General features: G+C 47.4%; 2 protein-coding genes across 2 annotated transcripts; one reads left to right on the top strand and one right to left on the bottom strand.

Annotated features, from left to right (window-relative positions):
• Nucleotides 1-1,832: 1,832 nt before the first annotated feature.
• PIK3IP1 (phosphoinositide-3-kinase interacting protein 1) lies at nucleotides 1,833-4,202 on the top strand (the record flags this gene model as incomplete). Its single annotated transcript, XM_009873118.1, has 3 exons — nucleotides 1,833-2,021; nucleotides 2,147-2,225; nucleotides 3,583-4,202. Coding segments are annotated over 3 exons (476 nt in total), but the record flags the coding sequence as incomplete, so codon positions are not given.
• Nucleotides 4,203-7,393: 3,191 nt separating this feature from the next.
• LOC104276702 (LIM domain kinase 2-like) lies at nucleotides 7,394-25,741 on the bottom strand. The gene is given in 16 exon segments (XM_009873117.1): nucleotides 7,394-8,027; nucleotides 8,608-8,674; nucleotides 8,677-8,764; nucleotides 10,652-10,707; nucleotides 12,083-12,257; nucleotides 13,044-13,109; nucleotides 13,295-13,351; nucleotides 13,617-13,748; nucleotides 14,478-14,564; nucleotides 16,930-17,116; nucleotides 17,802-17,998; nucleotides 19,283-19,388; nucleotides 19,832-20,020; nucleotides 20,259-20,368; nucleotides 21,647-21,782; nucleotides 25,640-25,741. Coding segments are annotated over 16 exon segments (1,863 nt in total). The 5' UTR covers nucleotides 25,693-25,741; the 3' UTR covers nucleotides 7,394-7,870.
• Nucleotides 25,742-26,489: the final 748 nt, after the last annotated feature.

Raw genomic sequence — 26,489 nt, 5'->3', positions numbered from 1 at the left:
GTACCGGGGCTCCCCCCAGCCCTCGCCGTGTGCACATCTGTCTCCCAGCTGTGCCGTGCTCCGCCCCTGGAGCTTTTCCATTAGTGCCAGAAAAGGCCTGTGCGAAGCCTTGCCCACCCCCCACTTCACTGGTCGCCATAGGGCTCTTCGCCTGAGTTGCCAGAGGCCGGGTCTGGGTGTCTGGGAACTGCAGAGATGCTGGCAGACCATTATTGTGGGGCGTCACTGCTGTCTAAACAAATGTCCTGTTGATAGAGGAGCGACAGGGTGAGTTGAGGTGTGGGTGGGGGAAAAGAACTTGGAGAAAATGAGCATTGAGTAAGAAATGAGCATCCAGTAAGAAATGGAAAACCCCAAACATTGGATTCTGCTTGGATAGTCAGGGTGGGAAGTTTGCCAAGAGAATAACCGTAGCTGAAGCCTGTTTCAGGGAGAGGAGATGTCAGTATTGACTGAGGCCAAAGTAGCCACTTGGGTTTTTTGAGCTGTTTACTTATTTTTGAGCCCATCAAGATTTACATGTTCCACTGTCCCTCGGGATTGCTATTCTTGCATGTAAACACTTTCCCCCACACATACACCCTCCCCTTTTCTTCACTTTACTCCTTTTTTGTCTGCTTCTCCCTAAAGATAAAGCAAAACAAATCTGCTGCCAAGACTGTTCTTCAAAACAGTCCTGCAGCTTCAGGATCGAGGACATTACTTGCTCTTTCAGCCAGTACACCATTTGTACGTTTAAAGGGTTTGGCTATTTTTGTATCTCAGGATGGGCATCCTTTTACCGCAGTTGTGTCCTGCAGCTCCCCTTGGTTCAGCTTAGGACCTGAGTAAAGTCCGTGCGCAGCGCAGGAGTCCCTGATTTCCTGCCTCTGACTCCCCTTCTGTACTTCCATCTCACATTCCACTGAGGACTTAAAATGGCTGCGGATGGGAAATCCACAGGGAGTCATTGCCAGCTGTGGCGTGAGATCCAGGTGGGGAGAGTTTCCAGGTGTGGATGCATACTGTTCATAATGTTTCCTGGAAGTGAGGCTTTTCTGTTTAGGACAGGTAACATTGTCATAGCTTTTACTGTGCTACAGCTTCCATTTTAACTGTGTCATGAAAGAGGAAGGTATCTTGGAAATCTCCCAGTGCTGTTGATAAAAAATCCAGAGGGCTGGGAAGAAGTCAGTGCTCTGAGCGTCCATCCTTTGGGCTCTGGCTGAGGAGGAACTTGCCGTACCTACACTAGTCAGTGGCTGGGTTGCCTGAAGCGTTGCTCTGACTTAGCCTGTTCATCACACTGGAGGAGTTTGCCACACGGCTGCCAAGAGAGGCTGGGTAAGAAGAATGTCCCCAGGTTGTTTTCACACCAGCTGTAGTCTCCTTCCATCAAACCTTCCACTGTCAGGAGGATCGAGGCAGAAGAGAGGTAAATAGGCTCCTGGGAGATTTGGGATGGAGATTCTCATAATCTTGTTCATGTCTGTTCAGCATGATTGAAGCTGTAGCCTGCATATCGATCTGTACACTAAATGAAGTCATTGTGCATTCCCTGGACTTGTGCCCTGAACCTGCATTTCATTCTGCTGTCTGAATTGGGGCTCATCTGAGGTGCTGCCTTGCACTCTTTGTTAAATAGGTTCATCACAAAGGAAAGTAGGGGCAGGAGTACATTCCTTGTCTGCCTTGGTAGAATTTCTGGCAAGGACTTAAGAGGGAACAAGTGTTTGCCAGTGTGCTTCGAAGGCGGCTCAGTGATGCCAGTCTAGATCTGTCCCACTCACGAGGCACGTGTTGTTTTGAAGTACTCATCAACGGTATTTTGTGTGTCTCTTTCCTCTCCATAGATGCTACAGCAGCCACAGCCGCAGTCCCTACAGCAGAAGCTGCTGCTACTTCCCAGGAGGTCAACCAGGTGTTTGAACCAGCCGATACCTTGCCCTCCCGGAGCGAAGCAGCTGCTGTGCAGCCCGTCGTCGGGATCAGTCAGAGAGTGCAGATGAACTCCAAAGAAAAGAAGGACTTAGGGACACTAGGTACAAACCCAGGATCATGTGATGGATCCGTTCCTGTAATTCTGGCAGGATGGATTTGCTTTGAGGCTCTGAAAGAAATGCCATAGCTGCATCTAATTTTGCCTCTTTCCTTTCTTTCTTCACAGGGTATGTGCTGGGGCTGATCATGATGGTGATTATCATTGCCATTGGAGCTGGCATTGTCCTGGGGTACATCTACAAGAGGTCAGTGGCTATTCCCCTTTGTCCAAAAGCTGATGTAGGTGTGAAGCGATGTATATGGAAAAAGAACAATCCTTGTAGCAGGCCACCTGTTCCCCTGGTTTCCCTAGTGTAGCTAGCTTAATAAGAAAAAACAATTGGCAAATTCTTAGCTACTCGTGCACTGTATCAAGTAGCACTTTTTTTGGGGTCAAAGTTCTTTTTACCAAAGCTTCTATATACTTGAAGGTCAGTTTTGATTCACACTTAAGTTATGATTTGTTCAGCCACTTTGCTGTGTTGGACAGAAACGTTTCTGTAGCTCAGCAGTGTTTGAGGTTAGTGGTAATAGCCAGCAGCTTAGTCGTAAGAGACGGGGCCGAATTAACAAATAGCAGTGAACGTAGCTGCAGCAAGGGAAGGCCCAGGCTCCCTCCTCTGGGAGGGTTTGTTCTGTATTTTGGCTGTTTGACAGCAGTCTGACACAAGCAAGCAGAAGGAGCCCTTTCCCAAGCTGGGACATGTCCTTATGTAAGTGTTTATTATAAATGCCGACAGGAAAAAAAAAAAAAAAACAACAGAGGGAGGAGTGTTACATAAGGGGCAAAACACAGAGTGCTGCTTGTCGAGGAATCTGATTTGAGGTGTCACTTCAGAGAATGCTGTCTCGTGTGCTGGCAGGAACGGCAGCCGCTGCTGTATGCTTGTAGGCAGCTTTGAAAAGCAGCCAAAATGCTTATGTGCTGACAGGAAACCCCAGCAGCTCTGCCTGGTTGGGATCACAAGCCCCAGGAGGAGTGAGTGGTGCCTGTCCCACCTCACTCCTATCTTGGGAGCTTTGTCCAAATGCAGCTTTGCAACTTCAGTCCCAGAGAGCTCACAGCAGGGCTGCAGTGCAGGTTTACAGTCTCTCTCTTCTTCCTGTGTTGCTCTCAAAATTAAATGTGCAAACTGGCAGGTTTGGGTAGGTGTGCTGAGAAACCTTTAATGGCTTTAGTAGCTTTTGGTATGTGTAGTTGTTCTGGAGACAACATGCTATTAATGACATCCATTTTTAAAGTAAGGCAGTTCTTCCTCAGGATAAACTATAGAAGTGTCACCTCCCTTAACAACAGGAGGTAGGTTTGAGGAGCTGGTTGTGGTATTCAGCTGTTAGCAGTGAATAGGCCAGTTTACAAGGCCAAGCTTCCCTTGGCTGCTGTGTTCAGATGGGGTCCTCTGCTTACAGCAGGGAATGTTTCTGGCCCTTGGCATGCAGCTGGAACAACTGTTTTCTGAGTAGCACAGTCTCTTTTCTTCTGTGTTACCTTTACTGAGACTCTGCCTCCAAGCAGCAGCACTCAGCCCATGTGCATGTATGTTTTGGTTTTTTTTAATCTAGGGGGAAGGATATGAAGGAGAAGCATGAACAGAAAGTTTATGAACGTGAAATGCAGCGCATCACACTGCCACTCTCAGCGTTCACTAATCCTGCCTGCGAGCTTGTAGATGAGAACACAATCGTGGTGCACACCAACCAGACGCCCGTGGAGGACACGCAGGATGGTAGTGGTCCGCTCATGGGGCAGGCGGGTACTCCTGGTGCCTGAGCAGCTCAGGCAGAAGCCATACAGGCTGAGCAAAGCCTCCAGCTTCCCACTGTGAGTGCGGGGGTTGTGTGTGTTCATTTCTATTTTGTTTTCTTTTTGATGAAAGCCAGATGAAGGTGATGCAGAGGGACAGAACGATGGGCTATTCATCACGATCTGTTTGAGAGGCACCGTTCAGTGCATGACCAGCTGGGGACTGGTGTGGTGGACCTTGCTGCTTCCTCCCACCTATCTCCGCGGCATGCCGAGGAGCTGGGGGGGATGATGGGCCAGGCTCACAACTGGTCACAGATCCCTTAGCCCAGAGTGTGGTCTTAGCTTCCTCTTTTTCTGTTCCTTTCCTATTTAATGGTGTGCACTGTTACTTAAGTTTCAGCCTGGAACGCCAGGAGGGAGCAGTACTGCAGGGACTGAGGGGAGCTTCACATAGCTAGATAATTACACTCTTGATTATAGTTCCTGCCTTTTTGCATTAGTGGCTGAGAGCTGGAGACGCTGTCCAGAATGCTGCTACTGGATCAGAGTTTTTCCAAGGAAGAGTTTATTTGAGGGATGGCTTTGGCCAGGAGCAGTATGTTTAGCCCCAGTGTCAATTTGGAAAAGCTCTTCTCAAGCTCTTGACAAATCCAGGTCTTCCAGGGCTGAGGCCACATCTCCATTCCCCTGTGGTGCTACATGCACAGCCAGAATTGCAGGTGTCCAGGTGGTCTGTGCCTCCCGCTCGCTTACACAGATCAGGAGACCAAGGGCCAGCAGTAGATAGTTGTGGAACTAAGATAACAAACTGCCCTTCAGTTACCTACAGCAGGTTGAGCACTGAGGACAGTTAAGATCCTCTTCCGAACTCCCTTGTCTTTCTACAGAGCCAGCTCTGGCCAGAGTGGCCAAGCCGGCTGTGGAGGTCACTCTGAGCATGATGCAGCAGCTCTTGCTCTAAGGGCAGGACAGGGCAGCTGCTCTTGTAAGATCCTGAAGTCAGAGCATGGCTCCCAGCCCAGCCTCCACACACACTCAGCTTGTGCAGCAAGGATACTTGCTTACAGAGCCTGGCTCTATTAGAGAGATTTTGTAACAACTTTTATTAGCATTTCAGGTGGGTTTGGAAGGGCTGGTTGCTGCTGTGTCTCCCGAAGGGCACCAAGGCAAGGCCAGTTCAGGGAAACATCCATCCCCACGTCAGGGGATTCAAGCCATTCAAGGAAGTTTTCTAGCCATCTGCTATATAGCTGTGGGCCTAACAGGGAGCAGCACGTGGCAACAGGGGTCTTAGTGTTAATGTTTGATTCAGAAAAGGGAAACATTTTATTTTTAAATGCCTTTGAATACCATTTCTTTGTAAAATGTTTTAAATACCTCATTATGAGAAGGTGCAGATTGTGCTACCTTGTATTAAAGCTTAAAAGAAAAATGCTCTGTAGACCTGTGTGGACTGTGGCTCATCTGTACATTCCTCCTGCCAGAGCAGCATCCTTTCGCTTGTTGCAGACTTCGACTTGAGAAGGGAAGATGCGGCTTCAGTTTGCCAGGCCCAAAGGTAAATCCCTACAAGCAGTGCCCCCACTCACCAGCACTGACAGGAAGCACAGAGCTTGTCTCATTGTCAGCAGCTAGTCTTTGACTGGGACACTGTTCCTGAAAAGCAGCTTTGGGGGTGTGAGCTGCCCTGACTAAGCAGACCTGGCCCAGGGGAAGGTGCTCTCAGTTACAGCCCCTTCCTGCACTGACACAGGTCAGTTCTGCTTTGGTGCCACTCAGCAGCAGCTCCATCCCTTGGGGCCTTGGTGTTGGAAAGCATGATGGCGACACGAGCACAGCACATTACAGGAGGCACTGACACAGCTAGAGCTTTTGTTCAGTTGTTGCCTTAACAAATACCCCTTCAACTACAGATTTCAGAGTAAGAGGTTTCCAAGAACAGGCTGGTTTTTTATCCCTGGATTGGAAAAGGAAAGGGAGAGAGGCTCCATGTTCTGCCGACTCCTGTCCACCTTTAAAAAGGTTCAACTACCAACCAACGGAACTTGACTTCTTCCATTTCCATCACTCCAGGTAAATAGCACTTCCACCGTGTCTCTGTGGTTCTGTGAACATGGCAGAGCCCTTTGGCTCGAGAAGGAGAGTTTTAGACGATACCCCATCTGTGCAGTTTTGACGTTGCCATTTTGCGACACTAGAAACCCAAGAACATTACAGCTTATTGCTTTATGTAACAGACACCAAAATTTTGTTTTCATAGCATACATTTACTGCTTTTTAATTTAGTTAGAACATGGAGCTGTGCAAATCACAGTTCATAAACCCCACCCACACATCACCCAGGACTCTCAGGTCCCCTCACAAACCAGCCTGGGAGAGGGAAAGAAAGGGCAAATCCTATTAACAATCCTGAATCCACTGGACCCAGTTTAGAGAGGCTCCTCCACTGACCCACAGCACAGGGAGCCCCACTTTCTAAAACACCCCTACAAAGACTAAAATCACCCCCCCTACTACCCACACTTTTTGTCAGGTGATGGCTGGTCCCATGTTATTTTACATAATACTTTAAACTCATGGGTCAGGGGAGGAAATCAAAAGTAACAGCAAAGACTAACACCCATTCCCCACCATTCAATACTGAAGAGGGGGAAGGGGGAAGAAAAGAGCACACTAAAAATCCAGTTAAACCAAGATGTTTGTGAAACTTAAGAGCAAGACTTGAGCCAGCTTTTTGTTCAGTTCTGCCAACCACGTGACCTACTCTAGCAGTTGCTTTCTTCCTTCTCCGACTGCGGGAGGAAGAAAAGTGCTGGAAGAAAATACACCCCCACCCACCTCCCAATGACTCCAAGCCCTTTTTTCTCCCCAAACGCAGGGAATGACCCTGAGGAAAGTTTCAGCTTGGAGTATCAGCTCAGGTGCTGCAGCAGCAGCTGCAAGAAGGACCTTCAAAGGGAGCAACTTGCACAGCCTGCAGGAAAGGATGAGGTAATGGCAACTGAATTACTAGTTCTCCAGCTGCCACTCCTGGGAGGATGGGACATTCTCCAGCACTTTTCTGGTCATGACAAGTCCATGCTTTAAGTAACCTTGGGCACGTCCCCCTTGTCCATGCACAAAGTCTGAGCCACTTCAGACGTCCTGCTTTCTGAAGAGCACTTTCTGCCACCCTTTCTGTCATTTCATGTCCACAGGCTGACAGCTCAAGCAGCCTCAGCACTCCAGAGATGGCCACAGCCAGTGCCTAGTGCATTTCCATGTATTCAGGTTCAAATACTTCCACCTAAGTAAGTTAAGGTTCTTGGGCAGGCAAACTCACTGTGCAGGCTCAGGGTCTGAAGACGCTCAGGTGGCTCATTTACTGCCTGCCTTGTTCACCATTGGAAGGGCCAAGCAGGAAGTCTTGGTGTGTGTGGGCAGGCTTTTGGAGGTATTCAAAGACAGAGCAGGAAAAAACCCACAAAACCAAACCAAAACAAAAAATTCATACACGCTTCCCCACAGACAAGGTATTTCAGGAGAGTTGCCCAATTCCTGGCGCTTTTTACTCCCTCCCCCAATGCACATTGGGGGCCAAAATCTCAATGGGTTGTTCTGGAAAACACATGCACAAACATACACACACATGCTGTCCTGGTGGGCCTTTTGCTGGATCTCCTTTGCCCAGCTTTCCAAGCCGGGTAGTCAGTGAAAGAAGCGGTTCCAGAAGTGCTGGTCCTTGCCCAGGGGACTCTCCTACAGCAATTCCCTCCCCGGCAGACAGGCCAGGGTGGCTTCACAGCTTGCAGCCAAGTTCTAAGGCACCACAGTAAAGAAGCCTGAAAAGGCCAGAGAAACATTCCTCGAGCCGGAAAAATAGTGTTGAGCAGCTTTCCTAGGTGCAGTTGGCAGGAAACAGCCCTTTTGCTTCTGAAACATGCCAGAAATCCACAGTGAATCAGGATGTCCAAGAGGAGGGGTGCTGGGTGGGGAGAGAGAGGCAATGCAGCAAATGCACAGCATGGTGCCCCATTAATGCCCTGGAAGTGGCTGAAGTGCACCTCCCTCCCTGTCACTCATCTCAACTCCAATGGAAGTGGTGCCGGCAGCAGGAGGAGCTGACTAGGTTGTGTTTTCAGGTAGCTTGTCACGGCTCAATCCATACTGTACACTCACGTTGTGGTCCAGCTCCTCCAGCTCAGATGGAAGGGGGATGGCAAGTTCTCCCAGGTAGAGAGATAGTGCTTCAAAGGAATCTTCCAGCTTGGAAAAAGGGGGCCTAGAAGCAGCAGTGAGGAAATGTGAGTAGGAAAGCGGACGAACAACGACGTCTGGAAAGGCTGAATCAGTTGTCCATCCAGGCCGCTGTCCCATGCACAAAGGTGTGGACAGTGACATGATCCCTCCCCATTCAGCTTGTGAGATTGCAAAGCTCTCATCTGTCTGGGCTCTCCATTTTTACAGCCCGTGACTCAGGAGGTCTGGCTCTTTTGGACCCACTTGGCAGCAGCACTGTTCTGAAGCTACAGGCTTCACAACTGAAATCAATTGGAGCATTCACCTTTCACAGCTGCTGCCAAGGTCTGGCCCTACATTTTGTCCATAAGAAGCCCCGAACAACCACTTCTCCTTTACTCCCTCTGTCTTGCAAACGGTTTCAGAGACCTTCACCATGTACAGAGGTCTCTCCCAAGCTGATGAGGCTTCAGTCTCTCCTCACGTGGAAGCCTTTGAGCATTCCCATGGAAGGCTGGAATACAGCCCTCTTCCACCCTCTGTGCAGAGCAATCCTGCCACTAAGGGGATACAGACACATTCTCCATGCTTACAAAGAGGAGCCCTCCACACCCCAAACCTACCGGCTCTCTGGTTCCAGTCTGCAGCAAATAGCAGCCAGAGGGAAAAAGGCTGGAGGACAGTTTTTTGAACAAACTTCTCCCAGAACAGCTTGACATTAAGGCCAAAATCCAGTGTGCGTGGGAGACAGTCCGGGTCAGCGTAAACCTGGCCTATGATCTAGGGAAAAATGAGAGGAGACGTAAGTACATCAACAGTTCCGCAGTGTTACCAACCAGGGAATTCAGCATCAGGGAGGGGCTCCTTCACAGTATTAAGGTGAACAGAAAAGAGCAGAAACACTGCTCCTCCTTTCCAGTGGGGCTAGTTCCACATGGGAACGAGCAAGGCACTGCATTCAGACAAAATTCTCATGACGCTTTTTCAAGACCTGGTGATGTGGCCACTGTTGTGAAGGAAGGCCCAGATGCCTTTTCTTTCTCCCCAGGGTCTCTCTGCTAGAAGATACAGGTTGATGTGCACCAGAGAGCTCAACAAATCTCGCTGACGGGTCAGCTACTGTGCTGTATGCTGCTGGGGATGATGCAGCCCCTCCTGATTGCAGGTAATCAACACAACCTGCAGCACCAGCCCATCTCTCCCTCAGTCTTACCACACCACCAGCAAAGCTCCTCTGTTTACAGAACCTGTCCGGAACAACACTGGGAAGTCAATAGCACAGCAAATTCTGAGTTACCCTGTTACTGTCATATTCAGGCCCACCCACAGCCAGAGTCAGCGTGGAGGGAACAACCACCATAACCAATGCCCAGGAGCGTGCAGGTGAGAGCAGTAGAGGGCAGGGCGGGGTAGAACAGAGAGAAGCCATACCCCACCACTCAGAAGTTACCCCACCAATGTGCACCCACCATCTACAGCACTAGGGGAAGAAACCCACAGCAGATAGCTGTGGGATGATCTGGACTCAGACAAGGTCAATGTCAACACAAACTCTCACATGCAGAAGAGTATTAGGTTTAAAGCCTCATCAGGTATCACAGAAAGGGTGTTATTTATAACCACCCAGGCTTTTCTATGCCAATAACTCAGTAGGACAACCACATCCTGTAACTAGACAGTGGTACGCCTATTATGTATGTTGGCAGGGCTCCTTATCTGAGTGTGTAACTTCTTTTTTTAGCACCTTTATTTTGGTGAGAAGGAAAATGTCTGTATGCTACTACCCCTTTATTTGCCTTTTTTTTAAATGAAACAATTGTTTTAATCCCACATACAGATTTTTCAAGTTCCTACATCTATCACTCACAACCACAACATTCTCTGAGAGGAGGGCCCAGCATAAACAGAGCTCCAGATGAGGCCACAAACATTTCTGTGCAGATATTTTCTTTGTCCTCTTCATCCAAACACTGAAGCTGAAACTCTGCTGGTCTCCTCTGGTGTTCCTGTAACTGCTCTTATCGGTACACGTAACACCCCTCCTTTCATCTATATTCCCACTGCTTTACACACCTTTTAAACTGAAAATACCTTGCAGCTTTTGAGTGGAGCTCTTTGCAGACAGAAAAGCCTGACAAAACAGTAAGACTGTGCATTGCCTCAGAGATAATGTAAGCCAACAGACTTCAGGGTGCAAGCTTCATTAATCGACCTGCAAAGAGGTTTCAGTTTTCCCCTCTCTGAAGAGAAATGCCATCCCCGATGGAGGCCTTGAATTTGCTGACATTACACAGCTGCTTGTTCTTTTAATGAGGCAGTGGAAAAGGAAAAAAAATCACAGGTTTAGGGAATATATCTACCTTCAAAGAGATAAAAGAGCTCAGTAAGAACTTGGGTTTTTTTACAGCTTCTCACAGTCCAGAAGGAACCTCTGTAATTCTTTGAGTCCAGGAAGAAACTTCCTCTGAGACCACGAAGTTACAAGACAGTTATCTTCCTTGAGAGAACACAGGCAGGGTAAGTTGCTACTCTCAGCCTAATTCACTGTGCTGTTAGGTCACAGACTACACACTCCGACAGGGGGAACTGGCTGATACAATGTGTGTGCAAGGAGATGGCAATGGGAAAGCAATTCATTAAAGATGCCATGTAACGTCCTGGTCTTACCTCACAGAGAACAATCCCAAACGAAAAGATGTCCACTGTCTCATCGTAGCTCTGACCTGCAGGAAACATAAGCTTTGTGAGAGACAGTTTCCCATCCAGCTATTCCTGGAGCTGCCAGTCCAAAGCTTAACTAAGCCTATTCCCTGGAGGGCTTTAAAACAGGAGACAAAACAAGGCTTAAATCTGAGCACGGTCAGTTGCCCCAAGATATGTACATCTGTGGCATTTTCCTATGCATTGCCATCACATATTTTAACCCCTCTTCATTCTTCTACTGGGGACAACACAGGCCTCACGTATCAGAGGTCTGAGCAAATGCTAACGTTAACTATGGAAAGCTTCTGCCCATTCCCATTGATTGCTGTTCTAGTGCATCTCTACAGTGCACCGAGTCAGTTTTCAGCTTCCCCAGCAGCCAGCGAGTGCCCAGTCCCCGCTGCAGTGACTGCAGAGACAATAAATTACACACTAGCAGCACTCTGAATCCGGGAAAGCAGACTGGCTCCAGCATGCCATTCTCTGCTTACAGGCACGCTCCTCCCAAGCCAGTATCTGGTAAACAGCCTTGCTCTCAGAGGTGATGTCAGACTCTGCTTCTGCTGTTCTCTTGACAAATCCCAGGTCTGAGAGGCTCTGAAAAGCTGCCTCAGACTCCAGCAGGGCCCGTAGGCCTCAAGAGAAGGAAAACAGAACCGCACACAAGAAACCAACATGGAGAAGACTTGAGTTGGGGGAGAGAAGCCCAGTCCTCCCTTCCCTGGTAAACTGTACTGGCAGTACTGAGATCATAGCCAGCCAAGCCTGGTCAGACAGACCTGCTCATTAGGAGGAAATTGTATCCATTGTATTTCACCCTTACCTCAAACTCCTGCAGGGACAGTTTTTTCCTTAAGGGACATAGTTCATCCTTAATGCAACTGAGGGCTGCATGCCAAAAAACAGATTTCCCTGCACTTGGATAACACCCACTCCAATCCTGCGGCTTTAGGAAACCTGGCAGCAGATGGCTTCTCCCAGGACCTACGCAACAGCACACATAAGCCTCATCCTGGAGTTTAATGATTCCCTGTCTCAAGGGGCAGTTCCAAAGCATGAGGCTATAACAGAAATTGATTTCAGGTTCAGTCTTATTTCAGGCCTCATTTGTCTTCTCTGTTAGCAAATTTAGTTCTGTTGCCCTCTTGAAGAATCCTGTCGTTAAGCCAGAAACATTACCTCGGCTGGTACAAAGTCTTATCAGGTCAGGTACTGCAAGGGAAGTGCAGCTAGGGTACCTGTGTGTATAAATAAGCTTGCACATTAGCAGGTCTAAAACCACAGGCTCTAATAGGTTTGATTGTTAGTAGGGCTCAGAAGCTTTCCGTAATCTTATCATCCCTATACCTTGTCACAGGCTGTCTCCTCACCTGCACCCTGCTATCAGTATCTTACCATTTAGCATCTCTGGGGCCATCCAGTACGGGTTGCCAACCACCGTGTAGCGCTTCTTCCTGTCGCTCTTGCGTAGGGTTCGTTTCTTGGCAGAGGGCTTCTCCAAAGTGGGCTTTTTTCTTTCCTCCACAATCAGCCGAGACAGCCCAAAGTCAGCCACTACCACCGTCTTATCCTACACAAGGGATTAAGTACAAGCCACTGATTCCTCTCAGCTTCTTTCAGGAGCAAAGAGGCTGTAATTCCTGTTCACTATCAACTACACTGTAAGGGCAACTATCAAGGTTTCGGGCAGTGAGATGAATTTATCAGGCTGTTTAGACAGGTCTAAGACACCCAGTTCAGGATCCCAACTCATCATTTCTTCTCTTCGTTGTTTTATGTCATGTTTGGATGCTAACACTAATTCCATAAATTTGGCTGCACTCACCAGGGCAAACCTGGACCTTTCCTTTCAGACTCTTATTCTACCTGGCCAGGAATTAACTTAGACTTTCACCCACATGCTAATCTCATATTCCAGCCAAGTGAACAAGGGCAAGGCTTGAGGGAACGAAGTTACACAAAAATCTTGTGACCTAGCATTTCAGAAAGAGAGTGCACACATCTGCACACTGGTCTGAATGCCAATAAAAACATCATCAAGTGATTAAAAGAATAGAAACAGCTGTAGAGAACATTTCATAGTTAAGGAACAGAGCTGTACTAATTACTCTTGTGACGTAACTTAATAAGAGATACTACGACAGGAAAGAGGGTAAGAGAACAGAATGAAGAAATGGTGAAGTTAGATCAGTCTGGGAAATCCTATGTGAAGATGAAGCTCCCTTGTTTGGGGCACAAAGCCGCTCTGAAATCAGTGCCATCATGATGAAAGAGGGAACATCACGTGAAGAAAACCAAGGGAGGAGGATGACAAGGAAGGGAGCATCATGCTGTGGGGAAGAGAGGTGTAGCTCACCAACTTGATTAGGCAATTGTGTGAATTCAGGTCTCTGTGAATGATGCACATGGAGTGCAAGTAAGCCTGGAACGGAGGGAGAAAACACGGTGTTAGGGGTTCCCATGTACATATGTCCCTTCACCTTCCCAGTCCTCAACAAGCAGATGCTAAGGCAGGCAGCATCCACAACTCCTCATACACCACCCTGCTGAAGTGCCTCACCCCGGCCCTGGAGGTTTGCTCTGTGAGGAAGAGACAGTCTAACTCACCATTCCAGAGGCAATTCCTTTGGCAAAGCTGACCTTCTGCTGCCAGGGAAATGGGTCCTGTAAGAGAAGCCCTCAATGGTCAGGAACTGTCTTACCAGCCAGCTGGTGATGGCCATTCCTCTGCACCAGGGACTCTGACATCGTTCTCTTAAAGTCAGAGAAAGATAATACAACCCCAAGAAGAAGACACTTCCTGCCTCAGGCCACTCACCACTAAGAAGCGGCTTTTTCACACGACTCCAGACGACTAACAATAAGTACCACAAGGCTACTACAACCAACAACACACTGTGGACCCCGCTGACCAAGCTCCCATACTCACCGCACTGCGGAGGAAGTCCTTCAGGGTGCCCCCCTCAATGTACTCAGTGAGGAGATTCAGCTTCTTGTCCTTGTACAGTACACCGATGAACTTCAGCACGTTGGGGTGATCCAGGCTGCGCATCACTTTCACCTGGGAAGCAGAGACATCCCACCCCAGAGAAGAAAATGGAACAAGTCCTGACAGATTCGCTCTGTGGTGACAAGCACTCCAGCCCTGGAGGTCCCCTCCAGGGATCACAGAGCACACTCAAACCCCAACCTTAAGGCAGTCAACTAACTGCTGCCTCTTCATTTTCACACTGTGCAATTAACACAGCCTTAGTCTTTAAGGAGAGCACCTTTGTGTTTGGCTAACTTTTAAGAGAGAGGAGCTCTTCAGGGCAGCTATCTGGTCTGTACTGCATGTGTGAGGGCCAGAATAGCAGCATTAGGTGTTTGGGGAGCTACCTTTAAACTAAATCTAACTTTGAAAAACACGGTAGGCAGCCACCATGAAAACAGTTTATCAGGAGTCTTAAATATCTTACAGATATTGGCCCTCATAATTTGTATTTATGCACAAGGCTCAAGGGATAAATCCTTTATGTATTGCACAGCTCAATTTGCCTCAGACTCAGGCTGCTTTTTATCACTGAAAAATTAATGAACTGGGAGCTAAAGCCATGTCTATTGCTCAGTGTGAGTGAGTCACACTTCACTGCAGCAAACATTCAGCTCATGTCAGCTTTTCCCCCTGTGATGTCTTCCTCCTTAGTGCCTTGATCCCTGCCAGGTTGCTGGCACAATCACTCTCTGGAGAAGATGGAAGGGAGTTCCACCAGACTACTGGCTCAGAAGCTTTTTGAAATCTTGCTCCTACCTCTGTCAAGAAAGTCTTCTGTGTTTCCTCATCACAACGAATCAGCTCCTTCATCACCATCACCTTTCCTGTTGCTTTGTGAGTCACCTGGTGGAAACAGAAACCAAAACCTACAGGCAAGGTTCAATACTGCCTAGCTCCAATGCTGTTGCAAGTCTTCTGAAAGAGGGTAACATTCCCCTCTACTCAGAGATGAATACAGACAGGAGAAAATTCAGAGCCCAGAGCTCTGCAGAAAACTAAACAAAATTTCTCCTTTCAGAATCCAGCAAAGATTCTGTACGTGAAACAGAAACTACCTGAGGCTGACAGAGTGTCATACCAAGAGATCACCAGCATCCTGAGAACCAGAGCTGAGGTCTCCATTTTCAGTATCATTGGGCTAAGCACGTGTACAGGTGGCTGAAGGCATCAGTTCCATACCTGTGCACGCCTCAGGTGCCCTTACAGAAAGGACTTGCCCAGCATGATGCTCACATGTTATATGCAGACCCTAACAACCACATTCTGTACCAGCAAAGGAATTAACGTTCACTTGAAACCAAACCAAACAACCCAAACTACATTACTACACGCTTTTGTTTTACGGGTATTCTGAAGACTGATGGTTTCTGCTGAGCTTATCAAACTCACTCATATGCAAGCAGAACTGGGATGTACAGGCTGTTTGGTTAAGGCACGAGGCAGTTATTTTACCATGGTTCTTGGGAAACCATGTATTGCTACCTGCAAGGAATGTGCCAGAATTGTGGCAAACACACAGAAATCCACCATAAACATCAGGTAATAAATTTCCCAGCTCTCAACATGGAAATTATTTTAACCAGCTCTTTTTTGTATGGCTCGCATGAGTGAGTAGGAAGAGTCCGAATTCTGATCAGCAGGTTTTCCTGGAAATCCTCTTGCCTTTAGTTGCTTAACTTGGCATAGCTCAGTCTCTCTAAGATCTCCAGGCAACAAAACAACCACCTTCTCTCTGAGAACTGAAGGGAGCTATTCTGACCAGATACAGTACTTGCTGCATCAAAAACATTCAATCTGAAGCTCAAGAAATGTGTCAGTTTTTTGCTTTAAAATAAAAAGCCTCTCAGAAAACCTCCAGTAGGACAATCCAGAACACAAGACCCAGTTACAGTATTTAGGAAGCTTATGAGCTCTTGCAAACACTGTGGCACACTAGTTCTGTTTGGAATCACGGGACATACCCAGGCAGATATAGGTGGAATATGAATGCATGGAATAACACAACAGAAGCTAGAGTACAATATTCTTCTGCTCCCATCTGAAATCAAGCATCCATATACAAGTAGCGAGCCAGGGAACACTACACATTTCAGCCAGGGACATGAAAGCCAGGGACATCTAATACCCAGAGAAAAAGGGAAGTGAAGAGACAATGACAAGACATGGCTAAGTGGAATTCTTAAGCTGACATACCAGCAAAACTGAAACAAGTGTCATCATGAAACTCCAGGAGGGCGATTTTAACTCCCAGAACATGCACCCAAACAGGATGGCTATTGAGTAGTTCGAGCAGAAAAGAAACGCCTTTGTGCCATTAACTGTGGGGACGCAGATGACAAAAGCATGCGATACAGGAAAGGTTCTGCTTACCTGGACCTGTTATTTCTCTATGTGCAGAGGAGAAGAGAAATATGCCCATTAGTATGTCTCAAAAGCATTGAGTTTGTAGTACTGGCTCACCACCTCCCGTGGAAGCATGAGATGAATATGGTGGCTGAACAGCCAAAGTTTACACAGGTGTAAGGAGAGAAGTCTCACAACACGGTGAATAGCTATCTGAGTACCAAGGAGCTCACAGCACCTTACAAAGGCAGAGAAAGCTGCCTCTGACATGGTCAGGGATGCCCGGATAGAAGCTGCTGAAGCATCCCAGGTCAAGACCGGAGAGCTTAAATACAAGAGAACCGAACTGCTATTAATGGAGATTTTAACTGTAAGAGTCATGCAGGACCTGACCACTACCACCACACTGAGAAGCCATTTAGGCTCTGCTGGGCGTTCAGTCACTACATCAGCCTGGCAAAGCCCCAAGCACGCCACACTAAGGGTCGGTGAGAAACACTGGACTTGAATGCACCTCTTCATAAGACGCTCATAAGAGAAAGGAGCTTGCTCCTCATTCTCCCCACCCCACCCAGGTGGCTGCTGTGACACAGGCACTCTGGAGCTCTAAATCTAACTCAGGAGATGAGTATGTATGGCCAAGGCTGACAATCAAAGGGGACAAAGTCTCAACTGCCTGCAGCCAAAGATGCTCATGGTCAGGGAATAAAACAGAGAAATGGATCTTATTCAGCAAAGCACGTGAGTTCCAAGACCGATCACTATCAGCAGGGCAAAGGCCACTGAGACAGTGGTGAAGGACACTGAGGCAGGCAGACATTGCTGTAATCAGAATAAATGATGAATGTTTGGGGACCACCCTCACCTTGATTGCTTGTCCAAAAAATCCTTTTCCTAGCACTTCACCATGAATCAAGTCACAGGGCCGGAAGATTTGCTGGGAGCAGCTAGAAGAGGAACGCAGGGATTCAGAACGACTGATATCACGGCTCAGAAGGAGCGGTTCCTTCGGAGAACTGGGGCCAGGAGACTTAGAAATGCTGTTACTTCGCCTAGAAAACAAAGGAGACGGGCAGATCAGGGAAGCTGCTAGGAAATTTTTGGTTCAACATATCCCGTTATTAGCTCCTAAGGGACCAGTTTCTAGATGTGCTTCAGAGCTCTTCCTATCTCAAAAGCCAGATGCCCTCCCAGCACTATGGAAGCTCTTTACAAATCTAGAGCAGCTTCCAAGTCAGAGCTGCCTATCCCCAACACATCTCCTGCACTGTCACTCACAGGCGGAGCTCTGTGAACGGGAGGAGGAAGTTGTGAAGACACAGCACTTGCTATCTCTAAACAAAGACTAAAATACTGGTAAATGACTAAACGCGCAACTGAGCATTCCTGTCTAGGAAGACAGGATTTTTCTCAAGTCCCAGGTCTCAGCCGTATTCCCTTTAAGGACGCATTCTTCAAAAGCCATTTAAGGCTGGTAAAAATCAGACCTTTACATTTTCTAACTGCAAAACTTAGTCTGTTTTCTACATTATCTTATTTTTATTAACTAAGTTTGCCATCCTGAAAGGGAATGCCAAGAGTACATATCAACAGTAGAATCAAAAGTTCTCCACTGCTTCACTAATAGTTTATACCAAGGCTCAGATCAGAAATGAGCCACGTCTCTGCAAGGCCTAGGCAGGGAGCAGCCCAGGGCAAGGGCAGGCGGGGTCAGAAATAGCACTTCCAAGCCTTTACCTGAGGGAGCGGCGTCGGAGCGTTCCTTCCAGATTCTCCTTGATGTCCAGTGGAGAGAGGGAACGTGGGGAAATGGGCGTCTTTATGTGGGTGGGAAGACGGGAGTCCAAACGCAGCCTGTCTAAGCGCTGCGAGACAGGATCGTGCTCTATCAGCAGCTGAAGTGTCTGACTTGTCTTGCGAATCAATTCCTCCACCTGAAATCAACCCAAAGAACAGGATGATAGCAGACAGGAGCAACACAAATGACAGGCAATAGGGGCAGAATGCCCCTCAGGAATCAGAGGAGAGAGTTCAGTGAGATCACTCCATAGTTGTGGTTGAGTTGCACGCACCACAGATGTCTACCAGACAAATCAAGCTAGCAACACAGAAGCTCCTTACGCGACCTTCTTATGCTTCCTCTTCTTTTGGGTCAGCTACAACTGACCTATACAAAAAAGATGCGGGCAGGCTGGATAGGGTCCACAGAAAGGCCACAAAGATCAAAGAAGGCTTAGGGGAGACCTTATCACAGTGTTCCAGCATTCAGAGCGTGGACACAAAGATGGATACTCCCTTCTTACAAGGAGTCACATGGAAAAGAGGAGAGGTAATGAATTCAAGTTACTCCTGGGGAGATTCCCAGTGGACACAAGAGGACAATTTTTCACAAGGGAAACAATCAACTGCTGGAATAATCTCCCCAGCAGGGAATGGGCGGATTCCACAACACTGGACACTTAAATTTGGCTGGACAGGGTGCTGGCCCATTGTGTTAGGCTGTGCTTTTGCCAAGAAAGGTTGGTACAAGCGAGCCTTGAGGTGTCTGCCATCCTGGTATTCTATGGAACTTTTTTTTTCCTTTTTCTGAGAAGTGTTCAAAAACTACACAAGCTTCCATCCCGAACAGGGCTGCATAAAGCAGCTTTGCAAAAGGCTACCTGGAGATTTATCTGAGAGATGTCTACGGTGCTCCTAATGTTCTCTTCAGCACTAACAGTAAATAATCTCCTTGTGTAGCGAAGGTAATGGTGGTCTCGCTGCACTCTGGCAGCATCACATGATATCTCTATAAAGCATTTCCTTGCAAATACCAACATCAAATAGTTTTTTTGTGCAGCATGAAACTCATCCCTAGGATCAGCTGAGCCTTTGTCTGTTAGCAGGTGCTTTTAAAAGGATCAGAACAGTGGACTTCCCTAGCAATACACTAAGAGCCTTCACAGCCTCTCTGTCCTCTGAGATGTCACAGCCCTGCACCTTCCTTATTACATCTCTTTGTGCCTGAATGCCACAAAATCAAAACTTCATCCTAATTGCATTTCCATCTGTTACATTTTCCTCTCCAGCTGGAAGGGGTAGCAAAGCTTGTCTTCATGTTTATTCCTACTGTCAGCATGAGTATTATGAATGTACACACACTGTATGTAGGGTGGGAGAAACAGAAAAGCTGTAGGAAGGCAGATGAGAAGGAGGCTTAAGAACAGAAATCTACCCACCTCCTCCACCTGTAACGTACGTATAGGAGCTCCATTAATCTCCAGGATACGATCTGCAGGGTGGATGGCGTTTCGGACATCTGGGCTGATGTGCATCCTGTTAACTCTAAACACGGGAATTACAGTGTGTGGGGGAAGTCAGATTAGCCAAATTTATATTAAAAAAATTGATCTCTGATGCTTCCCTTCATATTAGTATTCTGAAATAAAACAATGCTTGTCTACCAACACAGGGAGCTACCATTAGACCCGATGCTTAGGTCTGAGCTGGTTTGGGAGACGTCTTAGTTTGCCCAATGGCAATATTTGTTAGTCCATTACCATTTGCCAAATGTTTGGTTTTCAGTGCTGTTTCCTTCACTGAACACAAAAGTTAGCAAACAAGGTCATCACAAGAGCAAAATGCAGACCAAACACAAACGGCTATTAGCCAACATCTGTCCCTGTTGTGCTGAGACAGATCCCCTCAGCAGTTAAAGCAGCTGGCTGGGATTTTACCAGCTCCCTCCACGCAGACATGCACCTTGCACACAACCTGGTCATACTCACTCTTGCACCTGGACACCAGTGGCATAGCTGGAGCAGCCACCTTCAACAGACACGGAGAACCCCCTCTTGCCATCAGTTGCTGCCGGCATGGAGATGAGGGTCAGCGTATAAGGCAGCTGCTCACGCAGAGACTCAGTGGAGTGCTTTTCTATCATCGGTGTCAGCACAATCTGGTTATGGCATTTTCCGCTAAAAGGAGTGAAGAAAGTAATTATGGCAGTGTCCTATTCCTCCCCACCAAACTCACACTTCTCAGTTGTCTCACTGGCGATAAGCTATAGTTTTTAGTGCTTATACCACCCCTCCCTCCCTCAAAAGGCAGCTTCCTCGCATTCCTGGTGTAGTATTTGGCTGACCGCCACTGAGCCACCTAAACGCGGCTTAAACACACAGCAGGGAGCAACCCTGTGGCAAAGCATGGTCTTACCAGTAGAGAGTGGAATGTTGCACGAGTGCGTACGTGTCCCCATCTTCAATGATGACTTTGCAGCTCATACAAGCAAAGCACTCGGGGTGATACTTGTATTCGCCAGCCACCTACAGACAGAAAAGGGAGTAGCTCAGAAGGGCCAAAATCCATCAGCAGATGCGGCAAATGCTTTCCTCTTTAATTAACGTGTTCATTCCCATTTCCAAGTCAAGTGGTGGTTTTTTACTGGAGAGTTATGTTGGTCCATTCTACCTTTCCTGAACCCCATCCTTGGCACCTTGTTTGCAAAACTTTTCTGTATCAAAGATGTCAACATGCAAAGCAAAGCTTGTGTGTCAGGAACCTCTGCTATATTTGGCAGCTGCTCAGCTATTAAAAATAGTTGACAGTCTGCTGCAGACTAGTAAACAAGATATTAAACCTTCCTGTTCAGTTGCTTTTGGCAAGATAACTAATGTTACGCCTGAATTAATAAAGCTGAAAGCGCTTTTTTTTTTTCCTGGCAGGCAGGCAATGCACAAATTCAGATATTTTACCAGCCAGCTGACAGAAAAATAATAAAAAATCCCACAACCAAAACCAAGCTGAGACAGAGACAACAAAATATCTTCAAAGATTATTTTTATTCACTGATCTATATTTCTATTTTCCTTAAGAGAGCTTCTCTTATTGACATTATTTTGCAAAGACTTCTCCAGGCAATGAGAAATTGTCTGCATTTTTCTCTATACCGCCACTTGAGGTAGCAATCCCATTACTGAGTACCATGCAGCTTCTATTTATGCCCTAGAAAAATAATGTTTCGCTCTTTACGCTTTCAAAATTTAAATATTAGCAAGGTTGTGGCAGGGAGGGGAACATTTAGGTGAGCCCCATATTATGCATATTGTTGAAATGCTTCAAAGCAATTGGAGCTAACACTACTTCAAGACACCATTGACCAGAAAACCACTCTGGCCACAGTCCAGGTAGGACTTGGATGGCAACCTTTCCCAAAGCCAGATCCTGCTGCTTACCCTGAGCTGAGTGTTTTTGACTCTGCAGTGCAGAGGGAAATCATCCTACAGAGACAGTGAGGCACTGTGTTACAGAAACTGAACAGAAGTCCCCTTAACCCCCTTTCGCTTCTCATGCCCGTGCCTTCCTTTCTTCGTTCATATGCTTCAGATCCTCACAACTCCTTCCTTTGAGAGCTACTCCTGTTCAAAATTAATCTTTATCTAGAAGATGCACATGCAAGCCTAATTTCTAATCTCTGATTAGAGATTAGACTAGCAAGGAGACTATTAACCAAATAAACTGAAGGTATCTGAATAGCTAGGGTAACTCCCTGCCAAGTGTCAGGAGTCGGAGGCAGTCATGGCAGAGTCCTTCACAGTCCTTACCATCACAGGTCCAGTCATCAGCAGAGAGCAGCCATGGCAAGATTCCCCAAACTTCCCCCAGTAGTCTTTGTGACAGTACAGCTTCCCATCTTTCTCATAGTACCAGTTAGTGAGGGGATCCTGACATTCAGAGCACCTTGAAGGAAACAAAAGAACAAAGTTCTGGTAGTCAATGAGTCACAAATAAATGAAAAAGGTCCTCTCCTGCAGGAAGAAAACAAAATATTCAGCAGCAGCTCACCACCGGCTCTTCTAGTTACAGATGCACTAAACCCTTCCATTTCCCAGTGCTGTTTCAACTCAAAATTAGCACCAAACCCAAGGTTTGTAAGGAGAGGTGGTATCAACCAATGCCCTCCTGCACAGCAGGTCCCTCCGCAGCACCAGATGCATGGAACTCAGACAGAGGCAGTGGGGGGACACTTTTTACATGCTCCCAGGTCTAGATGAGAGCTACTGTTCACGTCACCTTTCACAAGCTTCCTGAAAGCTTATTTGTGCCAAAGACATTCCTTGTAAACTCCAACCAGCTTATAATGAGCACGATGATATGCGAAGCTGGTCGTGCTCCAACATGGAGAGAGTTGTTTGCTCCATCTCAAGCAACTGCAAAGCAATAAGGTGAAGCTGTTTGCAAGCAGCCTATGGTTTTAGGGGAAAACCTCCTGCAGTATTTAGTGCCATTCCCTACCCTCAGGAAAGTTGCTCCTAACATACTTGGCCTTTATAGTGTTTGTGCTCCCAGCTGAAGAGCTCTAGATCCTGCCCCTTGCTCTCACTGATGGGAAAGGACTGCAGCAACAGGCCCTGCCAATTTTGTCTGAGGCAGGGGGAGCAGTAACTTACCACTGCTATCCGTGGTACCTGCATCATTACAGCCTCAGCCCCGGGGGCACTGTCACGGTCACACCCTGCTCATGGTATGCAAGAGACCCAGAGGCCATTGCAATGCATTTTGCCTTCAACCACTACCCTTTGCCTTTCATTTGCAGTAAATACCCCATGCTGAATGATCAAGTAGGTGAGTGGGAGGGAGAAAACAGCAAGTGGAGACTAACAGCAAAGATTTCTATCACCTTGTGGCAGGAACATCTGGCTCAGCATGGGCAAATCGGATCCCTCAGACCTAGCCGACTTCTGTGTGCGTGCCTGTACCAGTGCATGCTCTGAGAGTGATTACATCTTCAAACAGGGAGCTGTGACCAGACCTGCACTTGGGATGCAGACAGCAGTACTGGAGACTGCTCCACCAGGACTTCAACACCTGGCTTTCAGTCTAAGTTCTCTCCAAGCAGGTGGGTTATTTATTTATTTGTTTTTAAGCACAACACCTTCCCTTCCTCACCCGTCTCAAATTTCACCTTCAATCACTCCTTTCTCTCCCTAAGAAAATCTAAGATTTCTGCAAAAGCAACACAACTGCAATTCTGTTTAGATGGGCTACACTTCTTCATGGTTTGAGTCTAACTTTAGAGCACTTTGATTAGTTCGCTGCCATCTGGAAATAAGATCTGGTAGCTAATTTGCAACACACCTATAGCAAAATGAAGGTGAGGGGGTGGAGCCAGCAAGCAGTCAGTTCTTTGCTATGCAATTAAACAAATCTGGGCAGGACAAGTTTGCAGCTTAAGACTCAGAGCCCCACCCAGGGCAATGAAGCAACAGGAACAAAGCAAAGCAACCAGCTCCAGAGAGGCTGGATGCTGATAATGGGCCTAACTGGCTACTTTTCACTGCCAGCAAAAGGACTTGGCTGTAGCTGCCAAGCAGTACCTTCTGTTCTTTACCACATGTTCTGTACTGTAGAAAAGGTTTTAGATTTGTCAGGTGTGGAGAACTGGCTTAGAGCACACAGGTATGGTTTCAAGACCTGTTTCAACTGCTTCAGTGCCTTTGCCCAAATGATAAAGGAATCACATGATTGTTCCACATAGCTCTCAGTGAAGAGATATGTCAGAATTTTATCACAGAAGATACAGGAGTTACCACTCCTTCTCCCTCCTCACTAGAGTGTGAGGCATGGCAGTGCTGCCATTGCCAGGGCTCGCATCAGCTGAGATGGGAATACAATTATTTCTACAGGTATTAAGCAAGCTAATCTTTGCCAGTCACCACAAGCAAAAGAAAGGAAGATTTCTTGCTCCTCTGTCTTTTATAGATTAGAAACCACTAATCTTCTCCTAGATGATTTGCTATTCTTACGACAGAGTAACAAAGCACGGTAATCAAGTTTCTTGGAGGACTGGTAACAGCCATACTTGATTTCCTCTTGCTGCTCAGCCACCATTTTCAGAGTTGCAGATCTCTGCTCTGATTATACAGTCCCATACATTAAGACTCTTCACTTCCCAGCCTTGGCTATAAAGAAGAAATTAATCTGCCTCCCACAGCCATCCTCCAGGAAGCCTAGGCAGCACTGGAGTGCAGTGTTCAGCCCTGGTGCTCTGTATCACAGCAGGTGCAGAAAAGAGTTCACAAATCGCTGCTTGATGGCTACTTGGCTTTGTGGTGAGTGGTAGGAGGATCAGGTCACAACAGGTAACCAGCCTGGTTTTCAGTGAGATGGAAGATCCAATTGATGTGGCCTCTCTCTTACATCTAAACGAAAGCCAATACCCTCATGGAAGCAAAGACTTCCCTGGCGCTGCAGAGACAGATCCCTTTGAGAAGGGCTCATTAATAAAATGCACCCCTCACACACCCTGTCAGGCCAGATCAGTTAACGCTAGACAGGCTTGAAAGAGCTGTGGTTCCAATTCTGTGGGCAGAGTGGGGGAGAGGACAGTCATGCAGACAGAAAGCTGCAGAATAAAACATAAGCCCAGCCCAGAGCTAACCCAAAGGCTTCTCAACTAGACTCAGCAGAACTGTGTGCACTGGCTACGTAAGAGACACCGGACGACGAAGAACAGATGCTAGAAAGTACTAGAAATGACTAGAAGACTAACTACTAGAAGACAGAGTGTTTAAGCTCTGACCATGCAAAGCTATTTCCACACACTCAGGAGAAGGTTTAGCTATGGCTTAACATGATGCCCTACACATATTAAAAATAATGAATGTCTGCTCACTTTCCTTCTTCTGAAAGCAAATGCTGTTTCAGAAGGTTGCCTAAAGAAGCTTAGTGATTGCACAGCAGTATTTTCTCCTATCCTAGACTGTTTTAACAAAAGACTCCTTACTACCAAATCAGTACAAAAGTGTGCAGAAACAGGATCAATAATGAGCAAATCCAAGCAGAGGGGATAGGAAGGAGACAATGAAAGTGCAAGCTGTGCCTTTCCCCTTCCATTTACCTTATCAGCACATCAGTCACCATCCTGGTGGTGTTCAGCCCCACTAACAGTTTTCACTATGGAGATGAAATGCTATCAAAGCCTTACTCTTTCTCAAGCCTCATGTGTCCAACTGGACCAAGAATGATTGTCAGCATAAAGCAAAACACCACAGGAGTAGAATCCTTTCCACATAAGGGAAGTGTGCTGCTCGTCCCTAGTTACCTGCAAAGTCTTTGCTTTCTTTTCTCAAACAAGATCATGCACTGCCTCACTGCAGATTACATCACCTCTTGAACTCGCAACAGCAGCACCTCACCTCCCCCTGCACGATGCCCCAGCACAAGTAGCTTTGGAAGAGACACACGCAGCAGCAGCCACCATAATCTCACTCCTTTGGCAGCGGAGCAAAGCCCAGGGGCACGGGGTAAAGCGGGGTACGCAGTGTTGCTCTGAAATGGAGCCTGCTCGCCTGGGCTACGCAGACACAACACAGATGCCGTTCCCTCACAGCTGAGAGCTGCAAAGAGGCTGATAATGAGAATCTTCCTTGTCACCTCCTCAAAGCAAGACAGGGTCCCAGTTTGAGGCTGGTTGTTCCCTGCACGCAAGCACTGGACCACGTTCTTCACGCCTTGCACGCTAACTGCTTAGGAGAGCATTACAGGGGGGAAAAGGACACTTTGAAGGCGCACTGCTAATCCTGCGCAGGACTTACCGAAAGGGATCCTTGGGAGCGAAGTAAGCTGGGGCAGACAAGTAACTTCCCATCTTCAACACTGGATAAACCGGCTCAGCCACAAACTTGTCCAACTGCCTCTGAACAGCTCTGTTCTGCCAACATGGCAGCAGCCAGTGCTCATTTAATCTTGCGCTGATTCAGATACTTCACTTCTCTTTGAAGCTGCCCAAGGAATGCCAGGTCTCTCGGCTGCTCATTCCTTCTCAGATTTTTCCTGGCTCCCATGGCTATAACCTTCTCCTCCTGCACTCGGCAGCAGCAGAACCCTTGGGAAGGACAGAAGAGCTGCTAACCGGGCTAGATGAACATGCTTCTGCAATAGTTCTTGCAAGCTCTGCTGCCTGCTAACTATTGTAAAAGTCTTCCCTTCTCTGGTTCCACCCAAGGGTGGGAGGGGAGGCGGAGCCAGCGAGTGGCTACAGAGGCTGAGTAAGCTGGACTCCTGCTCAGGGGGTGGAGCTCCCATCCAAGGGGGGCCGCGTTTCCAAGTGCTGAAAGATAGCAGCTTTGCCGAAGGGAAAGCCAAGCGCAGAACGGTGAAACTAATCTTTGCAGCAGTGGCAACTTCTGATGGAGAAGTCAAGGCAGGCAGGCTAACGAAGACAACTAGATGCATCTCCAAACATACGACATGAACGTTTACTACGTACCTTCCTAAATCCCTCACAGTAAGCGGGGTTATACTGCCTTCCCAGTACCTACAACCTGTTCATCCTCTTGCAGGAGGTAACTCACAGTGTGTTTCATTCAAGGAAAAATAACTTCCTCTCCAACACTGTTTTAACAGAGATCACTGCAATCATTTAATGTAATCTTCGTTTCCTGA

Source organism: Apaloderma vittatum, unplaced genomic scaffold (assembly GCF_000703405.1).
Source record: "Apaloderma vittatum isolate BGI_N311 unplaced genomic scaffold, ASM70340v1 scaffold23097, whole genome shotgun sequence".
Taxonomy (NCBI): Eukaryota; Metazoa; Chordata; class Aves; order Trogoniformes; family Trogonidae; genus Apaloderma; species Apaloderma vittatum.
Note: the sequence above shows the minus strand (reverse complement) of the source record. Positions and strands in the feature narration are given on the sequence as shown.